General features: G+C 45.2%; 1 protein-coding gene across 1 annotated transcript; it reads left to right on the top strand.

Annotated features, from left to right (window-relative positions):
- Nucleotides 1–10,003: 10,003 nt before the first annotated feature.
- LOC112085414 lies at nt 10,004–11,153 on the top strand. The gene is made up of 2 exons (XM_024154625.1): nt 10,004–10,564; nt 10,638–11,153. The coding sequence occupies exons 1-2, from the start codon at nt 10,004–10,006 to the stop codon at nt 11,151–11,153; spliced, it is 1,077 nt and encodes a 358-aa protein (XP_024010393.1).
- The last annotated feature ends 1,963 nt before the right edge of the window (nt 11,154–13,116 follow it).

Genomic DNA, 13,116 nt, shown 5'->3' with positions numbered 1-13,116 from the left:
TCGCTATAGGAGTCGAAAGCTACCTATAGAGAAGATGTGAGCAGACGAATTCAATGTCTAATGCATGATCTTAAGTTTAGCATGAGAGGGAGAGTTAATTGATAGATCTAAGTGATTAATTGATTAAGGTGACGATAGTTGGTTAATCATACATATGTCTATTCTAGTTCAATGCAGATTCCCAGAAACAGATGAAGATAAATCGCCCGGAAGCTAATTGGAAATACCATCATACATCGATTAGAGTAAACCGGAGAAGTCTAAATCGCCACCTATGAGTTTAAGAGTCTTTATTTTGAGTCGATATGATTTAGATGTTCTTTTAACAATTCATCCTGCATTGCATTTCTTGTGAATATTAGATTAGGTTTAGTTTAGGATCTTAACCAAAAATCCCAAAACCTTTTATTGGTTTATGACTTTGCTTACTTCCTAATTTGTTGTTTCTCGCAGATTAGACATCCTCCCTGTGGATCGACACCTTAAGTCCTACAACGTACATCTGTGCACTTGCAGACACTAGGGTTTTATAAATTTTGGAGGACAAACTGGCTTGTTAAAAACAACCCTAGGCCCGCAAGCCCATCAAGTTTTTGGCACCGTTGCCGGGGAGGATTTTAGTCTCTGGAGGTCTAAACCTGGGAGGTTGAAATCGCAGAAGACTATATATATGTCGGGTTTCTGCCAAAGCAATATAGGAAGTAAACCAAATTCATAAACACCCTAACTTTTTATTTTTCTGCTTATTCTCTCTTATGTTTGTCCTAGTTTCAGAAACCTTTGAAGCATGGATCATCCAAGAAGAAACCCTAATCCCGAGCAAAGGTCCTGCGACCTGTGTGAAGCTCCCTGTGCATGTGAATCACCATCCAGGCGTGATTTTGATCATCATCTCCGGAACCCTAATCCTAACCACCACCATGGAGACTCGCGACCTCCACACCACCGAGATGAGCCCTATTCGCCACACCTGGTGAATCGTCGACCATCTCATCCTCTTCCTCATCATATTCTGCACCAAAACGCTGAGGCTGATCGATTTAGGCTCCAACTAGATCGATTAGACACCACACTGAATAAGTTTCTTGATCTCTAAGCCATTGCTGAATCTAACTTTGTGTGAAATTGGAATCAATGTCCTTTGATTTTAGCAAGAAAGTCGAATGTCTCTCTGACCGGATGAAGACTCTAGAAACACAAAAGCTCAAAGATAATGTGGTTCTAGAGAAGAGACTCAAATACATCGAAGAAGGCGAGGCGAAGAACACCATTTCCCTTCGTCAAGCACTTAAGGAACAAAGAGGCTGCAATGTCCTGATTGAAGATTTGGAGAGAGATTTCAAAGATAGCAAGTGGTACTCTGATGGAGACAAGATAGAGATGAGTGAAGAGATGGAAAAGATCACAAACAAGACAGAAGAGCTTGATGCTACTTTAGACAAAGTTGTCTATGCTTTAGATGAAGTAGAAGAGAAAGTTGAAAAACTTTCTAAAGATCATAAGGAGTATGATCTGAACTCTGGAATCAATGATTTGGATACCCAAGACATGCCTGACAACCACTGGAAGCAAGAGGACAACAATGGAGAAGAAGAGATTGAAGAAGCAAGCATGGAGAGCCGGAGGAAGCTGGCCGCAGCTGCAAGCACTTCACCTACGGCCAGAGTCACTTCCACCGCGGCTCCGAGCTTCTCACCCGCGGTGGAGCATGACTTCACAGATTGGGAGAGTTTTCAACCTCTTTCTGAAGCCTGTTCATCAGAAAACCGACCTCATGTGACCAGACCTAGGTTGTTTGATCAAACTGTCTTCTCAATCACTGCACAAGCATCAAAGGAAAAGGAAGAATCCAACACTTATGCATCTTGCAACATGGTTTACACTTGTGACAATGAGCTTCAAGAGCAATTCTCAGAAGATGAAGAGTATTGTTTGTTTGTAAAATATCCAAATCCTGGGGACGATTCATTTGATGACAACATAGAACCAATAAAATTCAGAGAGAGACTAATAAAATTCAACAAGTTTGTGAAGTCCATTCGTCTCTACCATGGGTTCGACGACGTCTGGAAGCAAGGCTGCCTTCAAGTTTTCTTCAGATACAGCAAGGAGACTAAGGAGAAAATCTCTACATATTTCAGAACAGCCAGGTATCTATCTTTTCCTATATCATCACCTGATGCAACTATTTACAGGGTCCATCTCAAAGATCCCCAAGAAGCCAGTGATTACACAAACAAGATCAGCAAAGAAGCATTTGAAGAGTTCAATCAAGTAGTTCAGAGCCTGCCAGAAGGAATTTCGTTTGCCAAAGCATGTAGAGACCACATGATAAGCCACTTCTTTTGCGACAGCAAAGAATCAATCCCAGAGATGAAAGACGTGTTCACACACGCCCAAGAAGGTAAACCAGTTCGAATTCTGCACAAAGTTCAAGACAAAGGTCAATTTCTTATCTCTTGTGACATTAGAGGTGAAAGATTCCTCAACATTCTTTGTGATTCTGGAGCTTGTATTAACATGATGTCCAAAGCAACTGCTTTGAGAATTGGCATTAAGCACATCACAAGTACCAGGACAAAGATTAACGTAGCAGATGATTCAAGTGCAACACCAAGAGGAATAGCCCGAGACATTCCTCTAAGGATTGGAGATTGCATTGCACCTGTCGATCTATACATAGTAAAGACCAAAGATGACTCTTATCCAGTTATTCTTGGATGGCCTTTCTTAGCAACTGCTGGAGCCATCACGGATTGGCCCAACAGGAGAGTTTCTTTTGCCAATATCGACAAGGAAATCTTCTATGAAGCTACACCGCTTAAGAGCAAAAGAGGAGAGCATAAAGCCCAGGCATTTGAACCAGAAGAACTCTGGAGTGATGAAGAACCTGCAAGACAGAACATGAGGATTTCGAAAAGGACTTGTCTTAGGACAAGATCCTATTTCAACTAAGTCTTTTTCTTTGCAAAGTCTAGCTAAGGACTATTAACCAAAGCGCTTGATGGGAGGCAACCCATTTTAGGTATTTATTTGCTTTTGTTTAGCTTTCTTTTTCTATTAAAGTTTTGTTTCTTTTATTTTAGACAGGTCTTAGTATGCCACAAAAAAAGAGAAAAAGAAAAGAAAAGGAGCTGACCGCGGCCAAAGGAGGTTCAGCCGCAGCCAGCAAGCTTTCCACCGCGGCCACGACGCTTTCGACCACGGCCAGCGCACGTCCTACCGCGGCCGCGATGCTATGACCCGCGTCCAGCACAGCCGGCCACCTTTGGCCACTTCCATTCCATCCTTGGCCACTTCCATTCCACCCTTGGCCACTTTTACCACCACCTTGATCAAATCTGTTTTGGATCCCTAGCATCCAAGTTTGATCAAGCATCACCACCACAACCACCTCACAATCCATCACCAACACCAGGTAAGTTTTCTTTTCCTTCACATACTCTATTTCTCATCCTTGCCTGTTTTATTTCACACATGGGACAGTGTGATTTAAGTCTTGGGGAGGATTTCATCCCTTTCTAACCATTTTTTCTTGCATGAACCTTTGCATTCTGCATTTTCTTTAAAATTTCTTGATTTTTCTTAAAAATTTTCAAAAAGTCTTTTGAGTTTCAAAAAGTGTTTTCAAAGGTCAAATACATTTTGAGGGAATAATGACAAAATCGATGATGATAACCAACATGTTTGCTTCTACACCAATCACTCATGAAAGCTCTTTCAAGGTTTAGTACTAGACTAGGCGGTAGCTAGAGTACTTACACTACGAAATCCCACTAGAGGATTTCTATTCATGAAGATCTTTTCTGACAGGATATACTAGCTCATTCTACTTGAACTTAATCTTGACATCTAATTTTCTCATCAATGGTTTTAAAAAGGCATCATGATATACATTTAGGACATCTTTACCTTATAACAAACTCTTCGTTGTCCTAGATGGCCAGTTCATCTTTAGCTGGTACCACACCCTTAACCCAAACCTTTATGTTCTAACCTCCTGTATTTTTTTAAGTCTAACTTGACAGATATGTGCAAAAACGCCGGAGAGAAAGGAACAACATACTTTTCAGTCACTCAAGAGAAAGACTGAAAGAGATCAGAAAGGAGTGTGCAAGAAGTCTTATGATGCCTCAGAAAAGCTCATTCTTAAAGGTAAATTTCGTGCTCCCTAAGACTCCAAGTCAAAAGGCAGTTTCTCCTTTCTAAAAAAAAAACAAAAAAAGAGAAAAAGAAAGAAAGGAAAGGAAACCAAAAGCCTAAAAGAGTCTTATAAGCCGAAATCACTGGAGCCAAGGCAATAAGTATTCACTTAAGGAGTTATGGATTCATAACCTGGACAAAAATCCAAGTCTGAGGGAATTATAAGGAGAACCTGAAGAAAGGAGATCAGAAATCTTAAAGTAAGAAGAATGTGACTGAAACTGTGGGGGCATTTATAGTTCCATCCTCTCTTGCTGTTTTGCATAATGTCATGTCTCTCCAGAAAAAGGTAACCCTAAACACATCAGCCTTACCATTAAAAAGCCTTTTGATACCTAACCTTGAATGCCTTGTTCAATATCCTTTTGATGAGAACCACTGAAACCTTTAATGAATGTTAAGAGCTACTTGACTGGAAGTTAGTTCTAAGTGTGTGGATTTTCGCATGACGGATTAACGGACTAGTTATATTTATATTTTAGTGAGAAATTTCTAGACTTGATCTGATTGATGCATTGTCCATAATATAGGTCTAGAAGTATGGTTGCTGATATTTTTGAGTTCTCTCTCAGTTTTGTTGAATGATATTTTTCCAGATTTGATCTTGTTTTGTTTGAGGACAAACAAAGTCTTAAGTCTGGAGGAGTTGATAACACCCGATTTTGACCACTTTTCACCATTGATTCATATGCTTTTTCAAAGGTTTTACTTAGTTTTAGGAACTTTTATTATGATTTCCATGTATTTGTAGTTTCAAGGCTCTTTTCACGAAACTTAGGAAATATGATGGCAAAATGGAAGAAAACCACATTTTTAGCTCAGAGTCAGACTGTCAGAAGTTCAGCCTCAATTGAAGACTTTCTCACCGTCCGATCCAGCTCAAATTTGGAGACAATCAAGAGGAGACAACCAGCTTTCCATAACACTTTACATCACAAAGATCCAACGGTGAAATCAAAAGATACATGGAGAACAAATTGACCCAGTTCACCAGTCCCAGAAGACTCTCACCCGCGGGAAACACATGTTTTACCTGTCCTGCAAGACTCTCACCCCCGGTGGACCTTAGGACGAGCCACAAGGCCCAACATCAAAGCCCACTTCGCCATTCCTCTTCAGAGAAGCCCGAAATGAGACCTGGAAGACCTTAGGACCTATAAATACATTGTTTAGTAGTCCTAAACGGGTGTGTGCTCCTGTAATGAGATTTTGAGCCACCAAACTTTGTTTTTCTAGGGTTAGGCGATGGAGATGGGGATTCTTCCCCATATCCATTGTTCTTCCTCCTTTTTATCCTATTAACTTTTCTGTTTCATTCTTTTGCATTCTTTTATGTGTTTCATCATTCATTGCATCATATAGATTAGTCCCAGAGAGTCAAGTTGTTTGAAGATGTCGACAAGCATATATATCGATTAGGATTTCTATTGTTTTTAGCCATATTCTGGATCTCATCTCTTCTAAGTTGTTCGTTAAGCATGAGAGTAGATTCATGACCTATTCTCTGAGCCTAGGATCGATCAGAGCCACGAGAGTGCTGTATCAGATCATTCGTACATAGCTTCAGAAGAACATAGTCGCTATAGGAGTCGAAAGCTACCTATAGAGAAGATGTGAGCAGACGAATTCAATGTTCAATGCATGATCTTAAGTTTAGCATGAAAGCGAGAGTTAATTTCTAGATCTAAGAGATTAGTTGATTAAGGTGACGACAATTGGTTAATCATACATGTGTCTATTCTAGTTCAATGCAGATTTCCAGAAACAGATGAAGATAAATCGCCCGGAAGCTAATTGGAAATGCCACCATACATCGATTAGAGTAAACCGGAGAAGTCTAAATCGCCACCTATGAGTTTAAGAGTCTTTAGTTTGAGTCGATATGTTTTAGATGTTATTTTTACAATTCATCCTGAATTGCATTTTTTTGTGAATACTAGATTAGGTTTAGTTTAGGATCTTAACCAAAAACCCCAAATCTTTTATTGGTTTTATGACTTTGCTTACTTCCTAGTTTGTTGTTTCTCGCAGATTAGACATCATCCCTGTGGATCGACACCCTAAGTCCTACAACGTACATCTGTGCACTTGCAGACACTATGGTTTTATAAATTTAAAACTTTCGGAGGACCATAGGGCTTGTTAAAAAACAACCCTAGGTCCGCAAGCCCATCAACCTCCATCGAAGCACCTAACCAAGTAAGAGTTAGCGATCTTCTAAATGTGCAAAATATGGAATGAGATCAAACGAAGGTAGATGCAATACTACCTTCTTACAGAGGGAGAATCCTATCTCTAAAACCGAGCCTCCTAAGGATGAAAGACAAGCAAGTATGACAAAAACACCATTCAGGAGAATACTCGGTCAGATCAGGGTATAGAGCAGCTCTTGAAATGCAGGCGAAGGAAAAGAACCTTACAGATATCCTAAACGTAGACTGGAACACACAGGTATGGAAATTAAAATCAGATCCTAAGATAAAAAATGTTTATATGGAAGGCGATCCACGAGGCTCTGCCAGTGGGAAACCAATTGAGCATCCAAAACATACCTGGCAATTATCTATGCGCGAGATGCAACGAGCCCGAACAAAGCTTCCATATCCTCTTCCGTTGTTCATTCGCGATAGAGGTATGGAAAAGTAGCCCCTTCGCGTGTACGATTGATGCTATGCAATTCAAAAACCTTGACTCTGGCCTACAACAGTCAAAGGAAGGTTTTAGTATTCCACTGATTGGTTTGCCAAAAGAAATATTATCCCCTTGGATTTGTTGGACCCTCTGGATCTCCATAAATCAGAAAAGCTTCAGCAATCGTACCTTCTCAGTAGTTGAAACGGTACTCAAGGCTGTATGCGACGCAAGGGAATGGTACACTGCTCAACCATCATCGGCCACGCCGACAGTACTCCAGCTTATGCAAATCCCTCAAATCTGTGAGAGCCAAAACTCGCACAACCAGAAATTTGTCTAAGGAAAAATTAAGGGATCGGAAACTTCTAGGGTTTATCGCCAAAACAGTAAGATCGAAAGAAAGTTTTTCTTGCTGTAAAGTGTTTAGTCTTTATTTCTTAGGGTTGCCAAAGTTGGCGGAAGGAATTGCATACATCATATATTTATACTAACTTTCTAAACCGCCTAGCCGAAAATCTCGGGCGAGATTTTCGGAATATTTCCTTATCGCCTCGTGCGGCTGACCGCCTTTGCATCTCGCCTAGGGTTTTCCATGGGCTTCATCTCTCAAGGCTTTGGTTCGGCCCGTCCAAGCTTCTTTACGGCTCGGCCCATCTAGCCTTCTTCACGGCTCGGCCCACTTGCCATGGAGACATGATCTAGCCCACCGCACCGATACACGGCTCGGCCCAAACGTGTTGAAGTGGGGCTCGGCCCATTTCTTTCGATGTGGCTCGGTCCACCTGTCTTCTTTCACGGCTCTCCCTACTGGCCTATCTGCACGGCTCTCCTATTTGTCCTGGTGAGAACGGCTCTCCACTTGTCATGGTGAGAACGGCTCTCCCACTTGGCGACCACGGCTCTCCCACTTGGCGACCACGGCTCTCCCACTTATCTTTCTTCCATACTTAGCCATTCTGAGGTGGTTTATCTACTTGGGGTGAAAACCGACCCCAACAGTTAGCCCCCCAGCTCGTCAGTTTCGGAGGCGAGAGTGACGAGGTCCATTATTTCCGACCGTAGGATAAACCACTGAGTTAGACGCCAAGGCGTTTTGGGAATGAAGACGCCGAGGTGTTCTGGGAATGAAGGCGCCGAGGCGTTTTGGGAATGAAGACGCCGAGGCGTTCCCAAGGAGTGCCGAGGATGCCGAGGTGTTCGAGATGGTACCGAAGATGCCGAGGCAAGATTAAGGACGAGGCGATTTTTTTTAATAGTGATAGCCCATGACGAGGTGATTTGAGGAGGTTATGCCGAGCCAAACAAATGGCGAGGCGTTTCGAGAGAAAGCTCGTGCCGAGCTGTTTTGTTAGCGGCAAGACGTCTCAAGAAAGAATGTCAATGCCGAACCGTTTTGTTAATGACGAGGCGTTTCAAGAAACAGATTCAACGCCGAGCCGTTTCGTTAACGACGAGGCGTTTCAAGAGAACAGATTCAATACCGAGCCGTTTCGTTAACGACGAGGCGATTTAAGAGAGAAAGAGTCAATACCGAGCCGTTTTGTTAACGACGAGGCGTTTTAGGAGAACAGATTCAATGCCGAGCCGTTTCGTTAACGACGAGGCGTTTCAAGAGGGAAAGAGTCAATGCCAAGCCGTTTCGTTAACCTGGGTACCCTGACTGTTGGTCTTCCGAGAGGAAATTCCTGATCTTTCGGCGCGTGCCAACGACGCAGTCCGGTATAGCCAGTTCACCGCGGATCCCACGCGCTGTTGGACGGCTTCCCGAGGTTTACGCGGAATTCACGCGCTTCGTTTTTTTTTCTATAAATAGGTGAGCTCCTTCACTCTTCCTCATTATCTCCAGACTCACTCGTTTTCACTAAAGGTAGCTCTCCCTTCTCTCTTCTTTCTCTCTCTAGTTTATTTATTTTCCAGCTAGGGTTTCCGAGGTCTCCGCCGTCCCAGATCTTTTTCCGGCAGAGGTTTGCCGAGTCCTTCTGTAATTCTTGTACAACTTGTAAATCATGTCGAGCCGCTCCGACGATTCGTTGGACTCGCTTTTTCATTACGAGCCGAGCCGCGTAGATGCCGAGGCGAGAAGTTCAACAGAATCCTCCGAGGCGTCTGTTTCGCCGAACCCTTCCAATCGCTCATCTGACGAGACGTCGAATGACACGAATCCATCAAACGAGGGTTCTGCAGATGATGAGCCGTTGGCTTCGACGAGCCGTCCCCAGGCCCCGGTTCCTGATGAAGGTGTTAATCGCGCCATAGTAAAAGCCAAGGAGGAAGCATTTCCCTTTGACCTACTCGAGGCGAAGTACGAGTTGGAACGTCTCATGGCGTCCCGAGGCGCTTCCACATCTGGGCGAGGGCCACGAGTTAAAAGACAAAAGCCTGATCCGCCTGGCTCTACGCTTTCTTCCCTTGAGTCGCTCGAGGCGTTGAGGTATCTCTTCGGGATATCCGAGGCGGTGGAGTTTGCGTTCCCGAGAAGAGCGACCGAGCCGACAAGCCTCCGGAGAATCACTTCACTCTGTATGAGGCGTTCTTCGAGCTTTGCTTTCTCTGGTTCCCGATCCCCGGAGTGATCCTGGAATACCTTTGGAAACACGGAATCTCGATTGGGCAGATTATGTTGAGGGGATTACGGCATATGATCGGCATTTTAGTCCGAAGCTTCGAATGCGGTCTTGACATCGAGCTGAATCACCTGCTGAACTTGCTGGAAATCAGGAAAGCTCCGAAAGGAAATAGGTTCTATATTTCCAACAAGGCGAAGCGACGGATTATTGGCGGTTTTCCCAGCAAGGATAAGTTTTGGACTGAACGCTTCTTCTACGTCTTGGTGAACGAGGCGTGGATCGGCGAAGATTACGTTCACCGAACCAAGACTACTTGGGGACCACTTGGTAGCCGACCCGAAGCTTTGCCTCGGCTCGGAGATTCAGTTGATATTCTCTTCCTTTTCTGAAACTTTTGCTTTTTTGCTTTGTTTTGCAGTTCGGTGCTATCTTCCCCCGATTCCCGACGACCTCTTTACTGTTCGAGACTCTCTTTCGGCGCGGAAGGTTAATTGGAGAAAAAACTTCACCCTCGAAAGAGTAGAAAAGCGCGAGCCATCCTTGCCGGAGTCCCCGTCAGTTCTTCGTCCTTAAGTTCTTCGAGAGATACCCGGGAGAAGATGGTGGTGATCGCCCTTAGAGAAAGGAAGAGGCGCGAGGAAGAGGAAGAGCAAACCGAGGCGGCCTCAGCGCAAACCGAGGCCGTCCTTCAGCCCGACCCTCCGAGCCGGGAAGGGGATGTGATGATCCGAGCCGCAGAAGGCGACACTACCGAGGCGGCTGAGAAAGACGTAGTGCCCGAGGTAGAACCGGGCGAAATTATCCCCGAGGTGTCTGGGGACGGCTCGGCGGCGCGGAGTAAGACTCCTTCGCAATCCGCCATCCTGGCCCTCCCGAAGTCGACGAGGCCACCGACTTCGGTCGTCCAGAAGCATGACTCTAGCCGAAAACGTTCGGCTACTGACAAGGGGAAAGGCGTCGCCGTCCAGAAGGACGAGCCGTCCAAGAAGAGGCGGAAACCGACGCCCGGGGACCCCGCCCCGCGTAAATTGGTTGTTGACGACCCCGACGCTTCTGCCGTCATGTTCTCGCGTGTAAATAACGCGAACACGCGTCTTCCTCCTCCGGAGAAGCTGAGGAGGCCGAGGTCATACGGCGCGATGATGCAGCGTGGTACTAAGGTACGTTTCTATTCGCTGTCCTTTATTTTCTTAAACTTTTGCTAAGTGTTTAACGCGAGTTTGTTCTTTGAAGTTTGTCGTGGCCATTAACGACCTGATGGCCGAGTATGAGGTGGACCTGTCTAAGGTTGAACGTCGCTTGGACGAGGCCCGAAATGAGACCGCGGCGTCAAAGGTGAAGTTGGAAGAGGCCCAAAACGAAGCCGCGGCAGCGAAGGAGAAACTCACCGAGGCGATGACCCGAGTGTCGAGGTTGGAAGAGGAGAAGATAGTTCTTCAAGCAGACGTCAACAAAGTTTCCGCCTCGGTGATTCTCCTGGAGGAAGCAAGGAGAGCCAAAAGCGCCGAGGTGGCGTTGCTTAAAAGGCGTATCGAGGCCAAGGACGCGCTGTTCGAAGCCAAGGTCAAACGCGCGAAGAAGGAGGCGAGGCGCGAGCTGACGGCGAAGTTTCAGGAACGCCTCGCCAAGGTGGAGGAGGGTTTGGTCAAGCTCGAGAAGGCCAAAAATGATGAGAACGATCTGGGACAGATCAAGGGCAATCTTGCGATGATTTGCCGACCTGAAGAAGCCGGACGCCCCGACGCTTGACGACGAGGAGGCGAAGGCGTACGAGCGTATTGCTTCCAAGATTCGGGGCGAGGTGTATTACTCTCCCGTATCGCCGGACTCGGTCGACACCACCCTCGGCAACAAGCAGCTCGAAGAGACAGCGGCCAACTTAGGCGTGGTAGATCCGAACGGATCAAACGCGGGCACGCCAGTCCTCTCGAACCTCCTCGCCGAACGTGAGACGCAGTCCGCGGCCTGATACCCTCTGTTTTTCCCTGTTTCGTCTTTCATGCTTTTGTACTTAGGTTTTTTGTACGTTTTTGAACTCTTTTTGTAACCGATGCCTGGACGGCTTTATCCACCCGACATTCATTTTTGCTTATGGATATATTTTCTCGTTTAGCTGTTTTTCGTTTGGATGCACTTATTTTTAATGACTTGTGCAAATATCTGTGAAAACCAATGGTTTAGAGAAGATTGTCGAGAATGATTTTGATTGCTTCCTTAACCGAATTCTTCGAAATCGATAGAAAGACGGGCTAAGGGTTGAGTTGTTTAAGGGTCTCGTTTGTATTCTTAATCCTGAGCTGGGAGTTAGTTTTGTGGAACATCCTTTAGGTGATGCTGGAAAGATTTTAAGTGATAATGTTGCAGCAAATTTTTGTAGCAACGCCGAGCTGTTTTTAACGATGAGGCGTTTTTGCCGTGCATGGTGCCGAGCCGTGTAAACGCGAGGCGTTTTCTCTTTGCGTGGTGCCGAGCCGTTTAAACGACGAGGCGTTTTCGCTTTGGTTAGCCAAGGATGAAGTGTTATCGATCCTGACTAATGGACCGGTGTTTTCGAGAGGATGAGTATGTTTATCCGGTTTTAAGAGTTTACTTCGGTTTTAGAGAAAGCGATGTAGTCTCGACTTATATTCTCGTGTGCGATAGTAAACCGTGGCGACCTGATACGTTTTCGGTCTGATATTTGTATAGCGCGCTTCATTGTTATCCATAGAGGATGTAACTTGCACCCTCGTCCTAGGAAAGGTGGTGAAAGTCCGTTTAGAGAACTTTGTATTTGTTGCCCCGTTGTGGCCAGCAACGAGACGATGCGTTCGGAGGCTTAGTTTGCCGAACTGAAACTAAGGACCAACAAAGGTCCGAGGTAATCAGGTCATGATATCATGCTGAAGTGGTATGATTATTCGCCAAAGTGATAAGTGAAAGTATTTAAAAATCCGAGCTTGTTAAAATAAGTTGCTGATTTAGAAAGAATGAGACACTAGCCGAAGCGATAATGAACAAACTAGAAATCCAAAATGAGATTCGAAATGAGCTGAGAATGTGCCGAAGTGGCGATGTTCCTAAGTAGCGAGCTAAAACAGCTAAAAATTGTAGGGTTAAAAGAGGTATGTGTATACGTACCCACTCCCCCCCCCCTTTTAGGAGGGGGACAGCTGAACCCGTCAGAGGACGGACTGCCTACGTACCCTGCAGATCAAGCCGTCCCGTAGTTCATGCTGGTCGTACTGCATCCTTAGTGATAGTATTTCTTCAGATGCATTGCGTTCCACGATCTTGGAATCGCCTCGTCAGCTAGTGTCGCGAGTTCGTAGACTCCTGTAAGGACCTTCCCAATTTGCTCCTAGCTTTCCTGCGTTCTTCTCGGCAGTGTTTTGGAAGACCTTTCGGAGGACGAGCTCCCCTGTTTTGAATCTTCGACTTCGAACGTTTTTGTTGTAGTATCTCGCCGTCGCTTGTTGATAGTTCTGGATTCGAATAAAGGCTTGATCGCGCTTCTCGTTGATTAGGTCGAGCTCATCTAGCATCATTAAGTGGTTCAAGCCCTCCTGTTCTGGTAGAAGTCTTCGTCGGATACCTGGGAAATCCACTTCGGGGGGAATTACATACTCCGATCCATAGACCAAAGCGAATGGAGTTTCCCTGGTGGCTCGGTGCGGAGTTGTCCGATGAGACCAAAGGACTCCTTCGAGTTCATCTGCACACCGTCCCGTCT

The sequence above is a fragment of the Eutrema salsugineum genome, unplaced genomic scaffold (assembly GCF_000478725.1).
Source record: "Eutrema salsugineum unplaced genomic scaffold, Eutsalg1_0 scaffold_9, whole genome shotgun sequence".
Taxonomy (NCBI): Eukaryota; Viridiplantae; Streptophyta; class Magnoliopsida; order Brassicales; family Brassicaceae; genus Eutrema; species Eutrema salsugineum.
The sequence above is the reverse complement of the archived record's forward strand: the minus strand, read 5'-3'. Positions and strand labels throughout refer to the sequence as shown.